The sequence below is a fragment of the Oryx dammah genome, unplaced genomic scaffold (assembly GCF_014754425.2).
Source record: "Oryx dammah isolate SB20612 unplaced genomic scaffold, SCBI_Odam_1.1 HiC_scaffold_1, whole genome shotgun sequence".
Classification (NCBI taxonomy): Eukaryota; Metazoa; Chordata; class Mammalia; order Artiodactyla; family Bovidae; genus Oryx; species Oryx dammah.
Genome location: NW_024070185.1, coordinates 590818 through 616778, shown reverse-complemented (window position 1 = coordinate 616778; position 25961 = coordinate 590818). Strand labels below are relative to the sequence as shown.

General features: G+C 42.4%; 1 protein-coding gene across 1 annotated transcript in view; it reads right to left on the bottom strand.

Moving 5' to 3' along the window:
* Positions 1–872: 872 nt before the first annotated feature.
* The window catches only part of ANXA10 (annexin A10), a 68260-nt gene continuing 43171 nt past the window's right edge, over positions 873–25961 (bottom strand). The window contains exons 5-13 of the mRNA XM_040242114.1: positions 22767–22880; positions 20831–20921; positions 19789–19868; positions 10291–10344; positions 10114–10207; positions 9161–9256; positions 8592–8650; positions 3711–3833; positions 873–1217 (exon numbers count right to left, since the gene is read on the bottom strand). Coding sequence (XP_040098048.1) covers positions 1149–1217; positions 3711–3833; positions 8592–8650; positions 9161–9256; positions 10114–10207; positions 10291–10344; positions 19789–19868; positions 20831–20921; positions 22767–22880 — 780 coding nt within the window. The 3' untranslated portion in view covers positions 873–1148. The remainder of the gene's footprint in view (positions 1218–3710; positions 3834–8591; positions 8651–9160; positions 9257–10113; positions 10208–10290; positions 10345–19788; positions 19869–20830; positions 20922–22766; positions 22881–25961) is intronic.

Sequence of the window (25961 nt, the reverse complement as noted above, 5' to 3'; positions counted from 1 at the left end):
TGCCTCCAGGGTCTCGTTTGTGTGCTCACCGCCACCCGCCGGCCCCCACTGCACCCGCTGTGCCACTGTGTATCCTGGGACTGCACCCCTCTGTCGTGGGCTCACCCATCCCTGTCCCCACTTCTGTTCTTGCTACACTGTGGCTTCAAGCTCCATTCTCCCCAAATCTGACTGTGTGAGTACCTTTTCTCTGCATCCCCTAATTTACCAAATCTTTAGACACCAAAGGGATCAGCCTCACTGATGGTGCCAATCCTGTGGTTGCTTCCAGAGATGGCCTGACTCTGCTGTTGAGCAGTGAAGATGGAAATCAGGAGCGAGGACTCCTCTGAAGCAGCTGGAGTAAGTAGCTAGTTCAACACCAGGGCCAAGGAAAGCAGCACCTGGGGTAAGCTGCTTCACTAGGGCAGCTGTCAGACACACTCACACGCCTGTGTTTATGTCTCTTACACGTCTCAGCTCGACAAGCACAAAGCTGGCTGTATTCTGCTGTTTTGTGTCTTTGTGGTGGTGGTTTAGTCCCTTCAGTTGTGTCCAACTCTTTGTGACCCCTTGGACTGTAGCTCACCAGGCTTCTCTCTCCATGGAATTCTCCAGAGAACACTGGAGCGGGTTGCCATTCCCTCCTCCAGGGGATCTTCCTGACCCAGGGATTAAACCTGCATCTGTTGCATTTCATGTGTTGCAGGCAGATTCTTTATCAAGTGAGCCTTATGTCTTTGCTTTCATTTAAAAGGGCTTTAAATGTTCACTTAGCTTTAGTTGGCCCAGAGTCTTGAATGGGGGAGGGGATGGCCACCCACCGGTTGTCCTGGTCTCCCGCTGGGACAGACGTAAGCCAACCCACTTCTTGTAGGAACTGATCCTTCACATTCAGTAACATATATTTCAACACAATGATTTCCTTTATTATTCCAGTATACACAATTTAGCAAATTGCTGATTTAGATATGTGCAAATCCAATCCCATATACTTCCATCAATAGGTTTTCCTTGAAGAACCTATTGATACTAATTATTCTTAAAATACTTTTAAAGAGAGAAAAGAAAATATGATTCTATGATTTCATAGTAAAAGGCAAATTAATCACAACCTATATGTGATGTGTCTGTGAAGATGACGGCGTACTCCAGATTCTCCTTTTCACTTAGTAGTCATCTGCATCACCCGCACAGATGGCCAGCAGAGCCTTCTCATAGTGCCCTGATGCAAAATTCTGAAAAGGAGCAAATATAAGGTATTTGAAACGCAATGTCATAAAAAGAAGCATAATTCCTCTGAACTATACAGTGGGACACCATGGGCTATTAGCATCTCAAAAATTATTTTTCCATCCTGATGTAACATGTCCTGGGGACTCTTCCCGGTAGAGGTTATTGAAAAGTAATGACATGGTCATAGTCAATAGAATGGGGTTTATATAAAGCTGATGAAACCCTAATGGTTTTTATTTATTTATTTATTTTTGGCTGTGCTTGGTCTTCATTGTTGCATGTGGGCCTGAATATGTTTTTATACAGAAGAATGCTTAGCAGTAGAATTAATTCTCCTCACCTTTAGATAAAGAGGTGTCCTCATGTTGTTACAAATTAGTGTAGAGTCTAGAAGGCACACTGGACAGTATGTCTCAAATGGTTTAAAGATATTTATACTCATTAATGCAGTCATTCTACTTCAAGAAGTCTATCCTAAGGAAATAATGATCAATTGTTGATGAGCCCAAGATTTGTGCTCCAAAACATATTGTGTACAATAATGAAAAAGTAAAAGATAATATATAATAATATAGGGCAGTTTATGCTCTTTACAACTAGTACAATGGGATCCATGATTTAAAGAAATATTTCTTTAAGTAGTAAAACTTTGATGGTTACATATAGTTTTAAAAAGAAAACACATACAAGAAAATTTTACTGTTGGTTATCTGTGGTGAATAATTTGGTGTTGCTCCGTCACTCAGTCATGTCCAGCTCTTTGCAACCCTATGGACTGCAGCACGCCAGGCTTCCCTGTCCTTCACCATCTCTCAAGAGTTTGTTCAAACTCATGTTCATTAAGTCAGTGATGCCATCCAACCATCTCATCCTCTGTTGTCTTCTCCTCCTGCCTTCAATCTTTCCCAGCATCAGGGTTTTTTCCGGTGAGTCAGTTCATTGCATCAGGTGGCCAAAGTATTGGAGCTTCAGTTTCAGCATCAGTCCTTCCAATGAAAATTCAGGACTGATTTCCTTTAGGATGGACTGGTTTGGTTTCCTTGCAGTCCAAGGGCCTCTTAAGAGTCTTCTCCAGCACCACATTAGGGCAATTTAAATTCTTTTATCATCTTCTATAGTTTCTACATTATTTTCAAAAATGATAGTAATAAAAGTATTATAAAACTTATCTTTGTTAAAAGGCAACTCTCATGTTCTCTTACACAGCTGTTACTTATAATTCACTGCTGTAAATGCACAAAGTTGCATTAATTATTTGTGAATATTAGTAGATTTTGATGTGGCCATGGTTAACTGCTGTATAGTATTGAGCTAGTTTATTCACCGAGAAAATGAGTTATGCATTTCTCAGTGAGAAACGTCCATCTTCACTAAAGGTTTAGGGCTTTGAAGGTGCATGTGAGAAGAGTTTTATCAGAGACAAAGGAGGAAGATGTCTCTTAAGTACTCCAATAATCCTTCCTCTGAAACCATCTCGACTTCCTGAGGCCTGCAAGGCCTCCTGGGTTATATGGTCTCTTGGTCCTGTGGTTGTCAAGTTTCTCCTGGATCTTTCAGTGAACTAAAAAGCTATTTTATGCAATGGAAATTTTCAAGAAACAATGTGGACAAAACAACAGGGCTTGTTTAGTGGCTAAGTCATGTCCGACTCTTTCCAACCCCATGGACTGTAGCCTGCAAGGCTCCTCTGTTCATGGGATTTCCCAGGTAGGAATACTGGAGTGGATTGCCATTCCCTTCTCCAGGGGAATCTTCCCAGGTCTCCTGCTTGGCAGGTGGATTCTTTGCCACTGAGCTGCCTGGGAAGCCCAGAGGACCCAGCTGTGCTCAAAATATACCTTAAGATACATTACAGGCTGCTGTGCTTGGGCGCCATCTTGGAGTTCTTTATACTTTTTTGAACCACAGGTCAAACATTTTCATTTTCCACTGTGTCCCCAAGTTACATAGATGTGCCTCCATATGCTGACAGTTCTTGGCTGGGTTTTATCAGGATCCAGGGTAGAGTCTACATGTGTCAGAGTGAAGACCTCAGGCTGCAGACTTCGGAGTCATTGCGTCAGCACCCTCCAGCACTCATGGGTGCCCGTGCGCAGAACATTATGGCCCCAGCACATGTGGGGACCGGACAGGCTGCCCTCCCCTCTGGTGGCACACAGGTGGCTGATCTCAGAAGGCACTCTTCAATTAACGTGCTCCCGTTGCAGAATGCAGTTTTCTGGTGCTGGTGGTAAGGCCTCATCACACGATCAGGGGATGGATAGCGCTCATGACCAGACCACTGACTTTTGCTTAAAACACATCAAAGAGGGGTAAGTGAGGAGAAGAGTTTTTCCCACCTATTGATGCTCTCGGGCTGCCTGACCCACTAATGTAGACGACCCCTTGACTGAACTTTTAGATTCCACCATGAAGTTATTTAAAGTTAGGCTCTCGTTTCAGTTTTCAAGAAGGATGAACTACGGGTGCAGGTAGATGACGATTAGGAGACTTACCTTGATGTCGTGGAAAAGGGACTTCCCATATCTCTCTTTGTACCGCTTCCTTATGGTCATCAGGTCGATTTCACTTCTGGCGATTAGAATCCTAATCACGGTTTTATTATGGAAGCCGAAGTCCTAAGAGACACAGCCAAGTGGGGGTGACCACCATGAGCAAGCAACACCTTAAAGACAGTCCGTCTGAAATGGACCCAGCCCTTTTCTGTGACCATGTCCTGTACTCCTCAGACCATGGTGCTGGCACCCATGGGCGCTGACTCAGACTCCGCCTCAGCAATGTGACCGCCCCCGGCCGCGGTGCACACCCAGTGGAGTGGTCCATCTCCTCTGCTTTTCCAATGCCTTGTCATCTCTGTTTCCAGGGTCACAGCCTTGAGGCTGGCCCTTTTCATTTCACCAGGTTCTGCAATAATCTTCCCTTTTATTTTTATTTTTAAAATTAATTCTTATTGGAGTATAGGTGATTTACAAGGTTAGTTTCAGGTCTACGGCAAAGTGAATCAGTTATAGCAAAACCTAAGTTGCCCAGCCATTTCTGACTCTGTGACCTCATGGACTGTAGCCACCAGGCTCCCCCGTCCCTGGGATTCTCCAGGCAGGAACACTGGAGTGGGTTGCCATTTCCTTCTCCAGTGCATGAAACTGAAAAGTGAAAGCGAAGTCACCCAGTCATGTCTGACTCTGAGCGACCCCATGGACTGCAGCCTACCAGGCTCCTCCATTCATGGGATTTTCCAGGCAAGAGTACTGGGGGTGGGATGCCATTGCCTTCTCCAATTATATGTATAGTAGTGTGTATATGTTGATCTCAAATTCCTATATTGACCCCTCTCTCCTCTTACCTGCTGGTAACCGTGAGTCTGTTTTCTACATCTGTGACTCTATAATTCTCCCTTTAAACCTAGCCAGCCTCCTCATCGTCTCCCCGATGCTGCATTTTAGGATGTGGATGTGACCATTTGCTCTCTCTATGTAAACATTCTTCCTGGGTTGGGAGGTGGTCCCAGCTCTGGTTGATGAACCATTGGTATGTCTCTAAGATCACGATTATGTTTTTTAAAAATTAATTAATTTATTTTAATTGGAGGCTAATTACTTTACAATATTATATTGATTTTGCCATACATTGACATGAATCAGCCATGGGTATACATGTGTTCCCCATCCTGAAGCCCCTCCCACCTCCCTCCCCATCCCATCTCTCAGGGTCATCCCAGTGCACCAGCCCTGAGCACCCTGTCTCATGCATCGAACCTGGTACTGGCGATCTGTTTCACATATGATAATATACATGATTAAATGCTATTCTCTCAAATCATCCCACCCTCGCCTTCTCCCACAGAGTCCAAAGCGTTGTTCTTTACATCCGTGTCCCTTTTGCTGTCTCGCGTATAGGGTCATCAGTACCATCTTTTTAAATTCCATATATATGCGTTAGTATACTGTATTGGTGTTTTTCTTTCTGAAATAAGTCCGAAAGAAAGACAATTATGTTTTTATTTTATCATCTGCTTATTGTGGTAAACTGTGCAAATAAGAATTCCAGGTATTTGAAATACTTGCTGATTTAACCTCCAGTATTGAAAAATGCACAAAAATTAATTTCTGTATACTAGCTTCAGAAAGAATACCTCTGCACAAGGCAAGTTCAAATTGCCTGTTCAAATGGAGTGATGGTGACACCTAGTGGCCAGGAAGGATCAGCTAATTTTTGAGGTATGAGTGTTTTATGTAGTGTTAGTCACTCAGTCGTGTCTGACTCTTTGTGACCCCGTGGGCTGTGGCCCACCAGGCTCCTCTCTCCATGGGATTCTCCAGGCAAGATACTGGAGTGGATTGCCATTCCCTTCTCCAGAGGATCTTTCTGACCCAGGGATCGAACCCGGCTCTCCTTCATTGCAAGCAGATCCTTAATGTCTGAGCTACAGCGAGATCCAGTTTTATGTATAGGTTCCAGTATTCTTGGGTTTTCCTGGTGGCTCAGCTGGTAAAGAAGCCGCCTGCAATGCAGTAGACTTGGGTTTGATCCCTTGGTTGGGAAGATCCCCTGGAGAAGGGAACAGCTACCCACTCCAGTATTCTGGCCTGAAGAATTCCATGAACTGTATAGTCCATAGGGTCAAAAAGAGTCGGACATGACTGAGCAACTTTCATTTTTTTCAGTGATCTGTCTGCCAATTCAGGAACCATGGGTTTGATCGCTGGGTTAGGAAGATCCCCTGGAGGAGAGCTTGGCAACCCACTCTAGTATTCTTGCTTGGACAATGCCACGGACAGAGGAGCCTGGAGGGGCTGCAGTCCATGGGGTTGAAACAGTCGGATGCGGCTGAGCAGGCAGGCACACACGTGCACTACTAACAAGCTCTACCATAAGTTGAAGTGATGAAAACGAATGCGTCACCACGTTTCTGTATTTAAGTGGTGTGATTAGAGTGCACTGGAGAAAATCAGAGATGCTTTCCTTGGTGAGGGCTGGTGAAAACAGCTTTCCCCTGAACTTGACACTAGAGGGCCCTGACTTGACGTGGTCCTGTGCATGAGGTCTCTGATTGCTGGGACACAGGCCTCTCCTCCATACCTGCGACGCTGAGTACACACACCTTCCTTTCTGCACTGACACACCTCAGCAAAGCAGTTTTTATTATTGGGGGCTCTCCCTTGGGGCATAATTGGAATCAGTAATGTGATTATTTTCCCAAGGTCATTCACAAGCAAAGCTTTACTCTTGTTGGAGAAAGAAGAGTCGAAGTCATCCATTGTACATGCTAAGCCCTTTAGTCGTATCTGACTCCTTGCAAATCTATGAACTGGAGCCCACCAGGCTTCTCTGTCCCTGGGATTTCCGCAGCAAGAATACTGGAGTGGATTGCCCTGCCTCCTCCAGGGGATCTTCCCGACCCAGGGACTGAACCTGCAGCTCCTTTGGCTCCTGCATGGTAGGCGGATTCTTTACTGCTGAGTCACAGGGTAAATCCAGACATCCAATTGTTCGGTTGCCCATTTGTTTCTGACTCTTTGCAATCCCACGGACTGTAGCACGCCAGGCCTCCCTGTCCCTCATTATCTCCTGGAGCTTGCCCAAGTTCATGTCCATTGAGTCAGTGATGCCATCCAGCCATCTCATCCACTGATGCCGTCTTCTCCTTCTGCCTTCAATCTTTCCCAGCATCAGCGTCTTTTCCAGTGAGTCATCTGGTTTGCATCAGATTACCAAAATACTGGCGCTTCACCATCAGTCCTTCCAAAGAGTATTCGGGTTGATTTCTGTTAAGATTGACTGGTTTGATCTCCTTGCTGTCCAAGGGACTCTCAAGACTCTTCTCCAGCACCTCAGTTTGAAGGCATCAATTCTTTGGCATTCTGCCTTCGTTATGATCCAGCTCTCACAACCGTATGTGACCACTGGGAAGACCGTAGCCTTGACTATACGGACCTTTGTCGGCAAAGTAATGTCTCTGCTTTTCGATACACTATCTAGGTTTGTCATAGCTTTCCTGCCAAGAAGCAATCGTCTTCTGATTTCATGGCTGCAGTCACCATCCGCAGTGATTTTAGAGCCCAAGAAGAGGAAACCTGTCACTGCTTCCACCTTTTCCCATGCAGTAATGGGGCCGAATGCCATGATCTAAGTTTTTTTTAATACTTCGTCTTAAGCTGGCTTTCACTCTCTTCCTTCACCTTCATCGAGAGGCTGTTTAGTTCTGCTTCACTTTCTGCCATCAGAATGGTATCATCTGCATATCTGAGGTTGTTGATGTTTCTCCCACCTGTCTTGATTCCAGCTTGTAACTCATCTAGCCTGGCCTTTCTCATGGTGTGCTCAGTGTATAGGTTAAAAAACAGGGTGACAGCAGACAGCCATTCCTTTCTCAAGTCACTCAGTAGCCTTGCCCATTACACTTTTAGACAGATATTTAATCCAATCAGGCTTTCTTCTTGGAAATAGAATAACAAAGAAGCAGGGGACTGTGAGCGTCAATCTTCCTCCTATGTTCTGAGGATACAGAGGTTCTTGTACATAATAAAAAAATACTGTACATAACTATAAGTAAATAAATCATTCTTGATGATTAGCATGTTATCCACACTTTCTGGCTACCTCTAAGAAGCTGGTCTCTAAAGATCACTTGGAGGATAAAACACTCTATTAAAATTACTCTACTAACTGAATTTTAAAAATGATTTTCCTTGAGTTTTCAGGGCTGTGATGTGTATAACGATTTGCATCAGACCTTTTCAGTTTCTCAGTGTCTTATGCATGTTGTGGATGCAATATGCATTGTCTCAGGCATGGAAGCATTTGTTTCTTTGAACATGAATGCACCAAAGGATGTGCAATTGACTGTCACCCGAAAGTAAAAACGTTTGTACTTAATTACAAATACAGCTTTAGAGTTTATTGTTGTCTGGCTGTTGCCTTTTAAGTGGTTTAAAAAAACCACTATGTTGAAAAGTTTATAGTGCTGTGACATTTTCTGCTTGACTCCATATGCTGTGTAATTGCCTGAGTATGAGGTGGCCGGGGCGGTGGGGATGGCAGAGAGGGAGTTTCTTTGGAAGCTGTGAAAGCATTTGGCCTTTCAGTTTCTTCAGATGCTAAAAAAATGCTGAAGCACACCTCCTGGGGGGAAAGGCGCTAAGAAATACTTCTTAGGCACCTCTATTTGATACAGAAAGCAGAGCATTATTTTTGATGGGTCTCATTTTGGTGTATAAAATGTCTTTTCACTTGAGCATATCTACTTTGAAGGTAATATATTTGCATACAAACTCAAAAATGGGAATCAATACTTAAATGATTGAAGTAAAACTAGTCCTTTGAGAAAGTATACATGACTTCTGGAGAAATATTAAAAATATGTGGGTCATACTTACATGGATTGCACTATACAATCTGTAAGCAAAATAGGCTGGTTTGTCTCGAATACAGAGAACTAGGAAAAAACAGAGAGAAAAGAAAGTTTGAGAGTAACAGTACATATTTTTTTTTTCAAAATTTGGGAAATGATGAGAATGCTTTTTTTTCCCAGTTATAATCCTGGAAAACTGATATTTTGTGAGTTCTCTGTGGGACTGCTCATTGTACACTATATTACAATGTCAACATTTCAAATAATGGTAAAACCATAACCTCTTTACAAGGGAAGGAAATTAGCATGTATGCAATGAATTTAAAGATGTGAGATCCCAATGACCTGAGAAGTCAAGGTTTCCTACTATGAACACTGACAGCTCTTAGGAAGAGTATAGGTTCATGAAAGACATCAGCTTGCCATTGTATCAGGAGCTGATGTATTTTTTCTCTACAGAGAATGTAGAGAAATGTCTTGTCTTAATAATTAAATTCAAGGGAAACTAACTCAGTCACTTTAATTCAATTGAACACATCTTTATGTCAGTCAGAGCTACTCGACCCTTGATGTATCAAGTAAATTATTACTCACCAACTGCTACTAGCAGCTCTCGAAAGTATCCATCGTAACATTCATTAATGGCATCTACTATGTCTTGCCCAGAAATATTTTGAAATTCCTGGAAAACTTTAACAAATTGATTCAAAGGAGATTATTATGAATATTATAAATTTTAAATGTAGGTATTGATTTGACTGCTTATACACAGGAAGGCAAATAAAGTGTAGGTATGTGCAAATAAGTGTTGGGTTGGAGTAGGCCACCTTTTAAATTATTATAGACTTCTGTGTGTTATGGATAGTAGAAAAAAAAAAGTATGACAAAAAAATAAGAGAAACAAGGACTTTGCTGGTGGTCCAGTGGCTAGGACTCCAGCTTCCACTCCATGGGATGCCGGTTTGATCCCTGGTCAGGGAAGTAAGATCCCTCATGCCCCGTGGTGCAGCCAAAAAAAAAAAAAACCAGTTGAAAAACAAGAGAAATAGAAAGGTATCCAGCAGTTTGGGGAAAGCCAAAGAAAGCACCTTTAAAACCGATACGGCAGCTTTGCGTGAATCACAATTTCAGTAACGATGACCTCGGTTCCTTCCAGACTTATTAACCTATGTTCAGCATATTCTGTTTAAGACAACACGTGACGCACTGAACGGGACACAGCTGATACATGTAAATTATTCACCAAAACCAGAGATGGCTTTCAAAGGTTTAGTACTGAAAGGTTGTTGTTGTTCAGTCGCTAAGTCGTGTCCAACTTTTTGCCACCCCGGGAACTGCTATAATTCAGTTACTGGAAGAATAAAATTCTACAGAAACTTCCTTCCTTAGCAGTGTTAATGGATGAGGCATGTCTGTACAAACATAATGTAAAATAGGTGCCTTGAGAGAACTGGCTTTCCTCTATTTGTAACACCCCCTTTCCCCCAATTACCTACTTGCTTCTTACTGCATAATTGGAGAGGAGCTATAAAAAAGGAGGACGTTACCCAGGCACAGCTGCTGGTAGCTCTTGTTACACAGCATCAATTGCAGAAGCGTCTTGTGCTCCCCTGTCCTCTGCTGGCAGGCCTCCCACAGCACCTGAAACGCCGCAGGGCCGCCCGGTAGCACCACAGCCGCGGGCTGCCGGACCAAGCCCCACAGCTGCCCCAGATCCTAGTTACCATCGCGTCCTGAGGGGCCATGGCTGGGTCTGTGTATCCTTCCTCCCTGGTTCCCTGGGAAGCAAGCACAGGTTTCCCTTGTAAGTGTCCTTTGTTTTTAAATTGGAACATGGCTGATTTTTCATACTGTTCATGTTCATGGGGTTCTTGCAGCAAGAATCCTGCAGTGGTTTGCATTCCCTCCTCCACGGGACCGCATTTTGTCAGAGCTCTCCATTGTCATCCGTCCATGAGGCTCCAATACTTTGGCCCCCTGATGTGAAGAGCCAACTCATTTGAAAAGACCCTGATGCTGGGAAAGATTCAGGGCAGGATGAGAATGGGGCAACAGGGGATGAGATGTTTGGATGGCATCACCGACTCAATGGACATGGGTTTGAGCAAACTCTGGGAGATGCTGAAGGACAGGGAACCCTGGTGTGCCACAGTTCATGGTGCTGCAAACAGTTGGACACGACATGACAACTGAACAACAGCAATAGTTGTTTAAAATGTTGTGTTAGTCTCTGCTGTATAGCAGAGTGAACCAGCCACGTGTACACAGATATCACTCCCTCTTGAACACAGGATAACTGGGTGACAAGCCTTTGAACCACCAAACACACTGGAAATTCCTAAGAAAATGCTATCACTAGTTAGAGTTACTCTACATTTCTTGGATACTTTATAAAATGCTGGTCTTTAAAAAAAAATGTGGGACTTTCAATTTTTCTTTGCAGCCAAGGTAATCCTTCAGAGTTGATGAGCTTTTCACTTTGCTAGCCCTCTGTGCAGTATCTTCTCCTCCCTCCAAACAGTGTCTGCTGCCTGGCCGGCTGGTAGAGACAGGATTTAATGTTGTCAGGAGGAAAACGCACAAAGAAAGCATGAGTTAATAATGGACCTCTGATGCGGAACATCACACATAGGCAGCAGGAAAATAATCATGAAATCCAGATTTTGTGCAGTGAGAAGAGAGTATTTTGTACGTTTGTTTCACTCCTGCCTCTTTATCATATAAGGAAAGAACAAACACGGCCAAGCTGACCTAAGAGGACATTTCGAACAGGAGGGAAGGAGGGCTCACCAGTGAAAGGTCCTCTGGTCCCTGAGGGTCATGAGGACACAGAGGAAAGAGAGGTGGGAGAGACATGTGATGACCCAGTTTATCTCATGCCTCCTTTGGGAGATCTGAAGGAAACATGCTTTCTGAACTTTGTGGGAATGCTGAGTACCCTGTCATTTGCTCTTATTGTTTTTTGGACTCTGCAAATGAACTCAGTGACACAGGACAGGGCAGAGGGCCCTGAAGACATCTCTGTGCATTATCTCCATCCGGGAGTCCCGTGAAGGATCCCAAGTGTCTCACCCACTCCTGATGGAGAACCCTGACTGCTGGCTGAGAAGCACACAGGGGAGCCTGACAGGTGGAGGGGCTTATGGCCACAGCAGACAGACCCTTCCCGCAGCCCAGGGCCATGAGGCAGACCACAGTGGCTGGAACCGTGTGGGGGACACAGCTGGACATGAGGGGATTCTTCAGTGAGAGCAGAGGTGAGGCCAGACCATCATCAGAGGTTACCTGCTTCTGACCAAACTGAAACAGAGGAAGGGCTATACATTAACCAACTGAGGCCCATCTTCTCAGTGGAATTTGCTTTGACTGAGCTGTGGCACCTCTTAACTGACCCACCATCCCCTCCCCTGCTGTATTCTTCATCAGCTAACAGGCTGGGAAATGCACCGATTTATTAGCTTTCTCCTGTTTGAATCTCCGCACTAAAATGCAAGCTTCTTAAGACTGGGGTCTTTGCCTCTTTTGATAATTCCCAGTCGTCCTTGGCACACTGAAGGCTTTTGATGAGTACTCACTAAATCAATACTACATGAAGGAAGGAAAGATAAATACCTTCGATGTCGCAGAAGTTCAACATCAGTTAGTAGAGATGGGAAGATTTTCTGGATCACTGAAGTGTTTTTAGTGATTTCCAATCACACGATGTAGCTAGGTTGTGAGAAATATTTAAGAATTTTCTGCAGTTCTGTGCATCTGATATTTTTTTTGAGAGGTAAGAATTTTGGTCATTTAACTTGAAATGGGGCCCATATGTGTACTTCTTTGTGCAATTAATTGCCAAAAGCACTTTAAGCAGACGGGTAGATTAAGAAAATGTCAATCAGCTAATGTGTGATGTAGCTTTTCCCACCAAGCAGATTTGGTCACATAAAAAGCCTAAGTTAAGACAGTAGCCTGTTAGGGGATGCAAATGCCAGAGAAATGGCATAAACAGGCATTTGGGTTAGGAATAGAATAAACTCGTGACAGGAAGAAATTAAGGGGGTTCAAGTCTAGCCAGAAGAGTCGGGAGCAAGCACAGTGGCTGCAGCTGGTCCCGGGGGCTGCAGGTAGTGGGTCGCCGGAGGCCCCAGGGCAGCCGCCCGTGGAGCAGCGCAGGGGACTCCTGGCAGATGACCCTCTTCCTCTCTGTGGAGACACTTGTCATCTATGTGTGATCATGCATGCGGATTAAATAACCTTTAAGTGACTAATTCTTCATTATTTGACAGATAATTAGATCTCCCGTTAAGTCTGGTTTAATAGAAGCAGAGCAGAGGAAGTGCTGTGAGTTCAGTGACTGGCATTCATTTTCAAAAAGAAAGGTGTTCTGGTCGAGTGGTTTTCTTATTAGAAATAGCCCTGTTGGAAAATTATTTGTAGATTAAGTAAAAGCACTTCTTTCCCAGAAAATATGACAATAATTTAAACACTTCACGTTTCATGAATACCTTCAAGCTTCCAATCCCCACTCTCTATTAATTCACAAAAAACCCAAGTGTGTCTGAATGTCCATGGACAGTCTTTCCTTTGATTCTCAAAGTGAAGATGCAGAGGGAGGAAGCGGATGTGATGATAACTGTTGGAGAATTTTAGAACGTGGGCTCAGGGAGGGAACAGAGAGAAGAATGGTTTCATGACATTAATTTAAGGAGTATGTCTCTGGAATCTCAAGAAAGCAAAATGATAAACCCAAGGAAACACATTGACTTATAGCAGAGTTGAGAGGCAAAGATACATAGATAATACCTGCTTGTTTTACAAACAGTATCTGTCATCTGTCTATCTACTTTCTACCTCTCTACCTTCTATCATCATGTATCTAAGGAATCTAATATATCTGTTTACCTATCATCTATATTTCTATTTTCTACCTATCATCATCTGTTTTATTGGGCTTCAGAGTCATTGCAGATGGAGACTGAAACCAAGAAATTAAAAGATGCTTCCTCCTTGGAAGAAAAGCTATGACAAACCTAGATAGCATATTAAACAGGGGAGACGTTACTTCGCTGACAAAGGTCCATAGAATCATATATGTATGTGAGAGTTGGCTCATAAGGAAGGCTAAGGGCTGAAGAACCGATGCTTCTGTTTTTGTTTTTAAATAAATTTATTTTAATTGTAAGCTAAAGAACTGATGCTTTTGAACTGTGGTGTTGGAGAAGACTTTTGAGAGTCCCTTGGACTGGAAGGAGATCAAACCAGTCAATCCTAAAGGAAATTGGTCCTGAATATTCATTGGAAGGACTGGTGCTGAAGCTGAAACTCCTATACTTTGGCCACCTGATGTGAAGAACTGACTCATTGAAAAAGACTCTGATGCTGGGAAAGATTGAAGGTGGGAGGAGAAGGGGATGACAGAGGATGAGATGGTTGGATGGCATCACCTACTCAATGGACATGAGTTTGAGTAAACTGTGGGAGTTGGTGATGGACAGGGAGGTCCATGGGGTCCCAAAGAGTCAGACACGACTGAGCGGCTGAACTGAACTGAACTGATTTCACTGGAAGAACTGATGCTGAAGCTGAAGCTCCAACACTTTGGTTACCTGATGTGAAGATCTTACTCACTGGAAAAGACCCTGATGCTGGAAAAGATTGAAGGCAGGAGGAATAAGGGGACGACAGAGGATGAGATGGCTGGATGGCATCACCAACTCAATGGACATGGGTTTGAGTGTGAGTCTATTTTCTATGTATCATTTATCGTCGGTCATCATCTATCTAAGGAATCTACCTAATCTACCTATTTGTCTATCTATCATCTATCTATGGAGAGAGCTTGAGGCAGAGAGAACAAGGATCCCAACTGGGGGGAGAGAAGGGTCTTGGTCCTGTGACAGCCTGTCAGTCAGCTGGCTGTTTCAATTATTATCTACTCGCAGTTTCACAAGCTGTAGGATGCAATTCCACTCCCTTTCTGTGAATATCTAGACAGATTCTCTGGCATGGGATATACCGGAGTTTGTGGTCAGCGGACATGCTGGACTTCATCAGTTCCCTAACTCACTTTTCACATTTTTCCAGTCCTCTAAGTTTATGGATTCAGATCCTAAACTAGGAGTTCCAAAATGAGTCATGAGTATAGACATTAGAAGCCAGTGGTCAAATTTAAAAATTTATGAGAAATTGTACATTTTACTAAGCATTACACAGGACTCCTGATCTTGAAAAAGACTATTAGTAAAGGATATTATACTATGTCTTTTATAAGTTTCTTATATCCAGTTTCAATTGTGAGTTAAGTAACTTCTGTAAAATCTGTATTATACTCATAAGGTATGTTTTACGTTTTAAGAGAAATGTGAAACCTCTTAAATATATAATATTTAAGTACACATTATTAATTTTCCTTGGCTTCTTATAAAATGTAGAACTCTCCTCATTTTTGATATTCTATGTTGAAAGGACAATTTTAATGCTCTGAAAAGCTATTTTAAGGTTAAACACACACACTTAAGTTCCGACTGTAGAAATTGAACTTCAGAAGTAATAATTTATCCTGTAAAGTCATAATCAAAATCAGGTGAAAGCCAGTGATAAAACAAATTGTGTGTTATTTCAAAATATGTATGTCTATACAGATAATATTATTGCATACACATGTGTACTCTATAAAAAATAAAGCATTATTGTTTAATTTCAGGAAAAAGGAACTGCAGTTTTGCCAAGGGAAAATATTGTGCACTGATTTTTTCCCTTTGTGACTTATTTTCTCTCATGTTTAATTTTCAGAACTGTGTGTTTTTCCTGAAATATAGAGCATTTGCTTTATAAAAATCCACTGCAGTCCTCATTCTTGGGTATCAGTTACTTTTAGGTGTTTTGTAGCACAGCCTTTGAAGAAGAGCACAGATTCTGAGAGGCAGCTCACTTGATCACTGGAATTTCACCAAATAGAAACAGAAGTGGAGAGGAGTCAGACAAGGTGGAAACAATCCCGTTTACCAGTGTGCTTCCCTGTTTTCAGGCTGGGCTCTTACTCAGCAGACGTGAAGTGTCGGCCCAGCCACAGGGCCCGTCTGAGCTTCCAGGGAGGAGGTGCCGTCAGCACGCTTCCCTCAGCTGGCTCTGAGATGCAGACCAGCAGTTATCTTTGGTTTTTTGCCTTAAATTTTTTGTTGTTGGTGTTTAGTTGATTTATAACGCTGTGTTAATTTCAGGTGTATAGCAAAGTGATTCAGTTATACATGTATACATATCAAAAAGAGACATGCACCCCAATGTTCACTGCAGCACTAGTCACAATAGCCAGGACACGGAAACAGCCTAAGTGTCCATCAACAGATGAATGGATACAGAAGACGTGGTGCGTACCCATGGCGGAATACTACTCAGCCGTAACGCTGATGGAATAATGCCTTCTGCAGCAGCACGGGGGGAGCTGGAGACTGTCCTGCTGAGTGAAGCTAAGTCAGAGAAGGACAAATATCGCATGATACCACTTACATGTGGAATCTTAAAAAATGGTACAGATAAACTTATTTACAAAGCAGGTGCCATGTTACTGTGGGATGTGCTGGGGATCAACTGTGGACCAGAGAGAAAAGAAGCCAGACTTGGAAGGAGAGTCTGGACTGAGATATAGCCCTAGTGGAATACAAAATAGTCCTCACGAAATGCATTTTTACCCTACTTATATTTCTCTTTAACAAACTGAAACATTCTCTTTAACATTTCTGTTTGGATACTGAGAAAATAAAGATATGTTTGCCCTTAGATGCAGCTTGTGGGTTTACAGCAGCACTGTTGCCTTTATTCTGTTGGGGCAGCACTAACGCCAATATGAATTTCTGACTGAAAACTGTCGCTTCAATTTACATTATGGAGTGTCAGTCCTAGAAAGCCAAGAAATGATGACCCTTCTAAGTTGAGAGAATCTTGTAACTAATCTTACAACATTTATAAGTTAGAAAATATTAGATTGACGCTTTGCCAAATGAGATTATTTTTACTATTAATGATTATTAAAAAATTTTTTCACATAAAAAGACTCAACTTCTGTCACAAATTTAAATAGGCTTATAGCTCAGTTGGTAAAGAATCCACCTGCGTGCAGGATACCACAGTTCAATTCTGGTGCGATGATCCACTGGAGAAGGGATAGGCTACCCACTCCAGTATTCCTGGGCTTCCCTGAGGCTCAGCTGGTAAAGAATCTGCCATCTGGTAAAGAATATAGGTTCGATCCCTGGGTTGGGAAGATCCCCTGGAGAAGGGGAAGGCTACCCACTCCAGTATTCTGGCCTGGAGCATTCCATGGACTGCAAGTCAATGGGGTCACAGAGTCGGACATGACTAAGCTGCTTATTATTATTTATTATTATTTCCACAGCAGCTCACACAGAAGCCTCCTGTTGGGCAATGTAAAGCCAAGCTCTGTGTTCTCTATTGTTGGTATCATCCTAGAGAGTAGAATCCCTGAAGGTGAAAAGACAGCCTTCAGAATGGGAGAAAATAATAGCAAATGAAGCAACTGACAAACAACTAATCTCAAAAATATACAAGCAACTCCTGCAGCTCAATTCAGAAAAATAAACGATACAATAAAAAAATGCGCCAAAGAACTAAACAGACATTTCTCCAAAGAAGACATATGGATAGCTAACAAACACATGAAAAGATGCTCAACATCACTCATTATCAGAGAAATGCAAATCAAAACCACAATGAGGTACCATTTCACACCAGTCAGAATGGCTGTGATCCAAAAGTCTACAAGGAGTAAATGCTGCAGAGGGTGTGGAGAAAAGGGAACCCTCTTACACTGTTGGTGGGAATGCAAACTAGTACAGCCACTATGGAGAACAGTGTGGAGATTCCTTAGAAAACTGGAAATAGAACTGCCTTATGACCCAGCAATCCCGCTGCTGGGCATATACACCGAGGAAACCAGAAGTGAAAGAGATGCGTGTACCCCAGTGTTCATCACAGCACTGTTTATAATAGCCAGGACATGGAAGCAACCTAGATGTCCATCAGCAGATGAATGGATAAGAAAGCTGTGGTCATATACACAATGGAGTATTACTCAGCCATTAAAAAGAATACATTTGAATCAGTTCTAATGAGACGGATGAAACTGGAGCCGATTATACAGAGTGAAGTAAGCCAGAAAGAAAAAGACCAATACAGTATACTAATGCATATATATGGAATTTAGAAAGATGGTAATGATAACCCTGTATGAAAGAGAGCAAAAGAGACACAGATGTATAGAACAGTCTTTTGGACTCTGTGGGAGAGGGAGGGGGTGGGATGATTTGGGAGAATGGCATTGAAACATGTATAATATCATATATGAAACAAATCACCAGTCCAGGTTCGATACAGGATACAGGATGCTTGGGGCTGGTGCACTGGGATGACCCAGAGGGATGGTACAGGGAGGGAGTAGGGAGGGGGGTTCAGTATGGGGAACACGTGTACACCTGTGGCGGATTCATGTTGATGTATGGCAAAACCAATACAATATTGTAAAGTAATTAATCTCCAATTAAAATAAATTTATATTAAAAAATAAAAATGACAGTAACTTGGGCACAAAAAAAATTTTTAAAAATGAAAATTCTTGGTGCTTGGCAATGAATGAAATTCTCAGTTGGTGTTAAAATCAGGCTGATGTATTTATTCATTTTTTAACTAAATGATACCAAATATTATGAAGTACAATATGAAGCTTTTAATCACAATAAACACACATTTGATTGGATATGTGAAGCTACCCTGGATGAGAAAGATAACAAAATTGAAGATTAAGAAGGAAAATAAAGTAGGTATTTAAATTTGCACACTGCTGTTGGTATTTTAAAGGAAAAAAAAATCATTATCAGTAGTTGTTTTCTCATTTCAACTCTTTTCTATACACAGACTAGTTCTAGCCAGGGTAGAAATAATTCTTAATTTTTACCTTTCTCATGCAAAGTCCTACATAAAACTGCCCATTTTTTAAAAACAAAGTTTTGTAGAATTAAAAAAAAAAAAATTTCCCAAGCTAAAGATTTGAACCTGCAGTTTCAGAAAGAAAAATTAGTATACGGCTGTGGGTCTGTCTACAATGGAATTTCCTGGTGGCTCAGACAGCAAGGAATATGCCGCCAATGTGGGAGACACAGGTTTGATACGGGAGGAGGAAATGGCAACCCACTCCAGTATTTTTGCCTGGAGAATCCCATGGACAGAGGAGTCTGGTAGTCTACGGTCCATGGGGTTGCAAAAGAGTTGGACATGACTGAGCAACTAACACTGTCACTATTTTCCAGAATGGGTGGGAGATTTGCTGTAGTTTTCCCTGAGCTGATGTCCCCTTGTTCTCTTTCATTCGGTAAGTTCTATAACCTGGGCTGGAACATCAGGAATTCCATCCACTACTCCCTGCTAGAAGATGGCTGGTCAGCAATCTGACTAATGACACAGAGGAACAGTGGCAACTTTGCTTGTCTAAATTCAAGCCTCTAGCTTCCTGCGCCATGTCATCAGACACTGAGGCTGTGTCTGAACAATTCGCTCAATACAAACTCAAGCAGAAGATGGAATTACAGTCATAAAGAGCTGCTACGGAGGGCCCCCTGGTGGCTCAGATGGTGAAGAATCCCCCCGCAATGCAGGAGACACAGGTTTGATCCCTGGGTCGGAAAGATCCCCTGGAGAGGGAAATGAAAGCTCACTGCAGTATTCTTGCCTGGTTAATTCCATGGACAGAGGAGTCAGACATGACTGAATGATTAACACTTGTACTAAGGAGGGAAAACTAGTTTTTGTTTTCAATAAACCAGAATCTCTTAAAGTCATATGGGAGGCTCCTGGATCCCAGTTTCTTGTATTTCATCTGGTGGTTCTGACTGTTCACCAGCTGGGTGGGTCCTGGGTTCCTGATGCCTTAGACGGTGTGCACATTCTACTAATTGTAACTGTATTATTGTCAGTCTGTTGGTTCCCTGGTAATATATAATCAGCTATGCATTTATCTAAAACTATGATCATTTTACTTAGAGTAGACTGTTTTGAGGACAGAGATGGTGTCTCATTCATACTTGTCTCTACATTCAACCCAAGTTTCCATTGTAGTGCCTTGAATTTACTGGCATTCAGTAACTGTTATTACTGGACTTTCCTGTCCTATTTTTTGAAAATGAAACATTTCAGTAGTGCAAAGTGGAGCAAATCTAGGAATCTCCTACCTGGACCAAGCTCACGAGCATGTCTCTGAAGTGTCCTGAGGTCTCTGAGTAGATGTCCTCCTGCAGGTCACGGCTGTATTCTGGGGGAGAGCACACCCACGTGGAAGGGTTAGTCACGACGGAACCACGCCTCCTGTGTTCGCAGAGGTCAGTGCTGCTCCCATAGGGTGACATTTCTTGGTCTCCTACCACCTTCCACTCACGTGAGGCCCATGAACAGTCCACCCAACAAAACTGATCCCAACGATAACACGAGCCCAAGTCTACTTTCTTATAAAAATACTATCTCTATTCCAAAATTGAAAACCAACACTGAGAATCATTTCACATTCTGTAACCCTTAAAATTCAGGGCTCTGTCTTTTCTTTCCTTAGCCCACTGCCTGGTCCAGCGGTCCCCCAAGTCTTTGTCCCGTCTTAATATTTTCAGTGAAGGGTCTTAATTCTCTTCCCCGGGAAAGTCTTGTTTTGTTTGAGTGCAATGGAGCTGATTGTCTGGAACATTTTGTTCACACTCAATGTCACAATGATGCAATGGAACTTAAGGTCTTAAAGCTTTTTTGAATATGAAAGTCGTTAACCTTTCCGCTTTTAAAATGCATAAAAATCAGATTCTGAGGTGGATTCAGTGATTATGAGGTTTATGAAAAGTGAAGTTGTTGCCTATATTTATAGAATTCACTGAGTGATAATTACACTTTGCTTTGTTCTGTCTTCATCACTGTCCCTCTTGGGTGAAAGACAAGGTCTCCCTGAGCGACCGTCCTGAGTGCTCACTGTTCTAAACTAAAGTGCACCTTGTAGAAACTCATGGTCATTTTCCTGGAAACTTTGCTTCACTCAGTTATCTTGGGATTGCTTTGTTTTTAGTGTCCTAATCACCAACTCTACTTAGACAATTCATTAGTCTTGCGTAAGCGATATCTCATGTGTGACTGTCTTAGATAATTCTTTAAAATATATAAACTGGAATATTTTGCCTGTTATTTGAAAAATATAAAGTTTATAACATAAAACAGAGGTACAAATGTATATTTCCTTACGCAAATAGTAGGCTTCTCGCATCTGGAAAATTTCTCCATTTGTTCTCGAAGCTAATATGTCAATGAGGCAGCTCTCATCAGTGCCTGCTCCCTGCAAGGACAGAGCAAGAGACAGCTGAGGCGCCTGCAAGGGGAGCAGCCCCGCAGTGAACGGATGCGGCCCTGGTGCTCCAAGAGGAGTGGAGGGCGGGCGTGTGTGCAGGGTAAAGGAGGGCCTGCTTCCGTCTGGCTTCGGGATCTACTAGGTGCGTGGTTTTCAAGAAGAGAGTATCATCTGAAATGAGTTCCCTCATAAAATGAAACAGCACGGGCACCTCTAAATCCTGTGGGAAAAGACGTTTAAACAGTACTCATGACACGCATTTTCTTTGCTGCTAGAATGTCAATTCTTGGGCAAACTGGTCCTTGATTCTGGGTCCCTAATTCCCCAAGAATGGTGCAGAGACCTCACCCCACCTCTTCCCAGGTGTGGAGTTTTGTACCATTTGCCTGAATAGTTGGACTGAGTACTCTCTGCAGCCTCTTCCAGTCATAGGATAGTCCTCCCTGATGGTGATTTGAAAGACAACACATCTTTTTCAGAGAGCTTCAGAAATCCATACCATTTTATGAGACACTGAAAAAATATAACAGTTTCATCTAAACATTGACATAGGACTTTCTCCTTAGGTTTTCAGTTACATCATTTTGCAAGAGGTATGGACTGATGTATGCAACACTTAAAAAGACATTAGTTGAAATTCATATTTTATGTAAGACCTGTGCTGACCTACTGGTCTTCCCTGGTGGCTTAGCGGTAAAGAAACCACTGGCCAAGTAAGAGACATTGGTTTGATCCCTGGGTTGGGAGGATCCCTTGGAGAAGGAAATAGCAACCCATTACAGTATTCTTGCCTGGGAAATCCCATGGACAGAGGAGCCTGGAGGGCTACAGTCCATGGGGTCACAAAGAATCGGTCGTGAGTTAGCGACTAAAACAAACAACAATGCTGATTTGTGAATACGATAGCCGTGACCCAGGTTCCCTAATTTTCTCCCTTTCCCTTTTCATGTTGTTCCCAGATGGGGGAAATCAGGTCATTGGCAGGCATCCCCCTGGAGTGATTGCACCCTCTCTACAGGTGTCTCATTCAGCGTTTGGAAAGATCTGGAAAGATGTGAAAAGTCATCTGTTTCCCTTCCGTAGCCAACAAACCTCTGACAAATCTGTAGTCAGTTTCTTTCATGACCGGCCCTGTAAGAAAGAACTGTTCTGATCCTTTAGAAGCAAGATTTTGCTACATTTGAGCAGTAGTTTTGGTAAAGGACTAATTTAGGATCACAAAAATATAGATGTCATCTATGTTTTTTCTCTGCCTCAGCATCACTGACTCATTACTTTATGAGCCCAATTTATACAATTGTTTAAAGAGATTCACAAGAATGCTAACATTTCCATGTAACACAGGAAGACAAACCAGCTGATGCTGCTGTTTAGTCACTAAATTGTGTCCTACTTTTTGTGACCCCATGTACTGTAGCCTGCCAGGCTCCTCTGCCCATGGGATTCTCCAGGCAAGAACACTGGAGTGGATTGCCATGCCCTCCTTGAGTTCTTCCTGATCCAGAAATCGAACATGTGCCTGCTTCATTGGCAGGTGAATTCTTTACCACGAGCCATCAGGGAAGCTGAAAGCCGTACTGGGGAAGAGAAAAATGCAAACAGCCCCCAAAGAACCTCATTTCCTCTTTCCTCTTGGTAGCTCTGCACAGGGCCGGGTCGTGGGTCTGAGTTTGCTCAAAAGAAGAGTCACGTGATCCTGCTGCTGGGCTATGGAGGCCTCCTCCTTTCATGACAACCCCCTCTACCCAAGCGTTTCTCTTGTTTCTTCTTTGCTGACATGCCTCCTCCCCTCCCTGATCACACGTGGCAGTATCACAGGGTGACCCGCTCTACCTTCATGGCGTGCCACAGCTCGTGGGCATCATACGAGGGTGGGGGGTACATGAGGCCGACCATGACGTCCTTGAAGTGATTGGAAAGCTTCTCCTTCAAGTCCCCAACCAGGTCCTGTGCAGGGAAAGCAAATACTTGCATTACACCACTTCCCAAGTTTGTGGGGAAAACGGGATAATTGCAGAACGTCTTCTAGCAGGATTCCCTTCTCCTTGCTCCTTCACATAATAGCTAGTTTGGTTTGGGTTCACATGTGTGTACATGGGTTACATGAGATGATGGACTTGGGGTTTCAAAATGAGTGATGTCACCGAGGAAACCAGAAGTGAAAGAGACACGTGTACCCCAATGTTCATCGCAGCACTGTTTATAATAGCCAGGACATGGAAGCAACCTAGATGTCCATCAGCAGATGAATGGATAAGAAAGCTGTGGTACATATACACAATGAATTATTACTCAACCATTAAAAAGAACACATTTGAATCAGTTCTAATGAGATGGATGAAACTGGAGCCTATTATCCAGAGTGAAGTAAGCCAGAAAGAAAAACACCAATACAGTATACTAACGCATATATATGGAATTTAGAAAGATGGTAACGATAACCCTGTATGTGAGACAGCAAAAGAGACACAGATGTATAGAACAGTCTTTTGGACTCTGTGGGAGAGGGAGAAGGTGGGACGATTTGGGAGAATGGCATTGAAACATGTATAATATCATATATGAAATGAATCACCAGTCCAGGTTCGATGCAGGATACAGGATGTTTGGGGCTGGTGCACTGGGATGACCCAGAGGGATGGTACAGGGAGGGAGGAGGGAGGGGGGTTCAGTATGGGGAACACGTGTACACCTGTGGCGGATTCATGTTGATGTATGGCAAAACCAATACAATATTGTAAAGTAATTAATCTCCAATTAAAATAAATAAATTTATATTTAAAAAAAGGAAAAAAAAAGAAAATGAGTGATGTGGTCATCTCCATGCTAGACATCATCTGTATGGATATTCTAGTTACACAAACACAGAACCATGATCCTTCTTTAATCCCAACACAACCCCTCTTCTGAGCTCATAAATAAAAGTTAAAATCTGAAAAGTTTAAAATAAATAAAAGTTGAAACTGAAAGCATTTCAGTAGGGAGTATAATAGTTTTGTGTGGAATTAATGAAATATTAGTTCTTAAAGAAAATAGGCATTTTGTTTTATCATTGTAGCAGTGTCTTTCAGTAAAGAGTTTCTGGTTATACTGTTGCCAAAAAGCTTGTGTAAATGAGTTAAGTAAGCAGTCTGGGAACTTTCTTCAAATAGTCACCTGAAAAAGAAGAACAAGCATGCTAGATTTTTGTCCTTGAAATACCGCTCTAAAGGCATGAAACTGATGGTTTTAATTTAGTTTTCATTTTACTCATATAGAGTAGATGTTTAAAAATATAAAATATGTCCAATTTATGTTTTCTAGGGTTACAAAGATATCTGAAAGATTTGTTAAATGTACCATTTCTTGTTAAAATGTACAGTATATATTCAGTTATGTGTTAAAATATATAACAGTTTAGTTATGAGATGAATTATAAGATAATTATAATTCAATAAGGCACAATAAACTTTGTTACAGTAAAAAACAAAATTGTTATAACTTTCATTTTATTTGGTATAATCTGGCAGTACATTCCCTGTGTTTCTTTTTTAGCAAAGAAAAGCATCACCCACAAGGTGGTGATTGGTAGCAGAGAATCTATTGAATTTTTGCTCAGGTCAAGGCAGTCTGTTTAATGTCTGGAGCTGTAGCTGGTCTTGGAGTATATATAAGACTTATAAGATCGCCTCCTCATGGAGCTGGTATTCCAGTCAATTCCTTGTCTTTTGGCGTCAACTGTTTCTAATTTCTGTAACAAACAGTCCTGTGTGCTGTCAGGAGGCAGGCAAAAGCAATGATAAAGCCGTCGTGAACACACGCGCTTGTGAAGACTTTGTTCTCCTGCCCACATGAGCTCAGCACGTTGTTTTGAAGGAAAGACAGCAGGTGACTCAGTGGGTTTTTATTTCTACTTTTTCTCAGGCAAGATGGTAGGAGCTGGAGAAAAACAACACACAATCTTTGTTTTCAAGAGGACCCCCATCCACAAACATCCCAGACATAATGTAAGTGAAAATGTGAGCTAATGCTTTGGAAGGCTCCGATCATCATTTTTCACATCATAAGATCCTAAACACTAGTTCAAGAGGGTTCTAAAAATTCAGATAAGAGATGAGGATGGCCTTACAGGTTTAGGGACACGAGACAGATGGGAAGTTGCTTTGGGATGGGCGTTCAGAAGCCGCTTCTGTCAGTTAACTTTATTCACTTTTGCTGGGCCATTAACATTGTTCTAGGTGTTTCTGTGAAGGTGTTTTTGGATGATTAACATTTAAATCAGTGGACTTCGAGTCAAGCGGATTGCCCTCCACAATGTGGGCGCGACTCCTTCAGTCAGCTGAAGACTTTCCCTCAAGAGTTCTGCCAGCAGCCGGGCCTTGACCTCAGGCTCCTACCCTCTCTGAGCCTCCAGTTTGCCCGGGTCTCGGCTGGCCTGCCCTGTGGCTTTTGGCCTGTCCGCCTCCACAGTCATGTAGCTAATCCCTCACCTCTCCCTGCCTCTAGGTGCCTGTGGGCACCCTTCCAATAGAGAGGACCTTGCATCGTCAGAACAGCATGAGGGTGACACGCTTCCTTCAGCACGGCTCATGACTTGTCTCTTGCTGAGTTTACTCTCCCACTGCAGCAAAATCAACTGCGAACTAATAAAAAAGATGTATCTGGACAATCCCAGATACTTTATTTAATGAACCTGAAATTGTAACAGGTCAAAATTTGTGACATGCAGCTGAGACAGTGATTGAACATACATTTTAGCTTTAACTATTTATATTTGAAAAGAAACAGGCAGTCAAGGACCTAATCTTCCACCTCAAGAAAACTAGAAAGAGAAGAATACATGAAATCCAGTATAACAAGGGAGCAAATGACAGGATGGGATGTAGACTGTGATGGATTAATGTAACTGTATTACTCATGTATGAAATATATATTCATATATTTTAAATTGTAAAAAAGGGAAGAAATGAGAATAAGATCGTAATTCAATGAAATAGAAAATTAATAAATACTAAAACTGTCAATGAAATCAAAACCTAATTTTCTGAA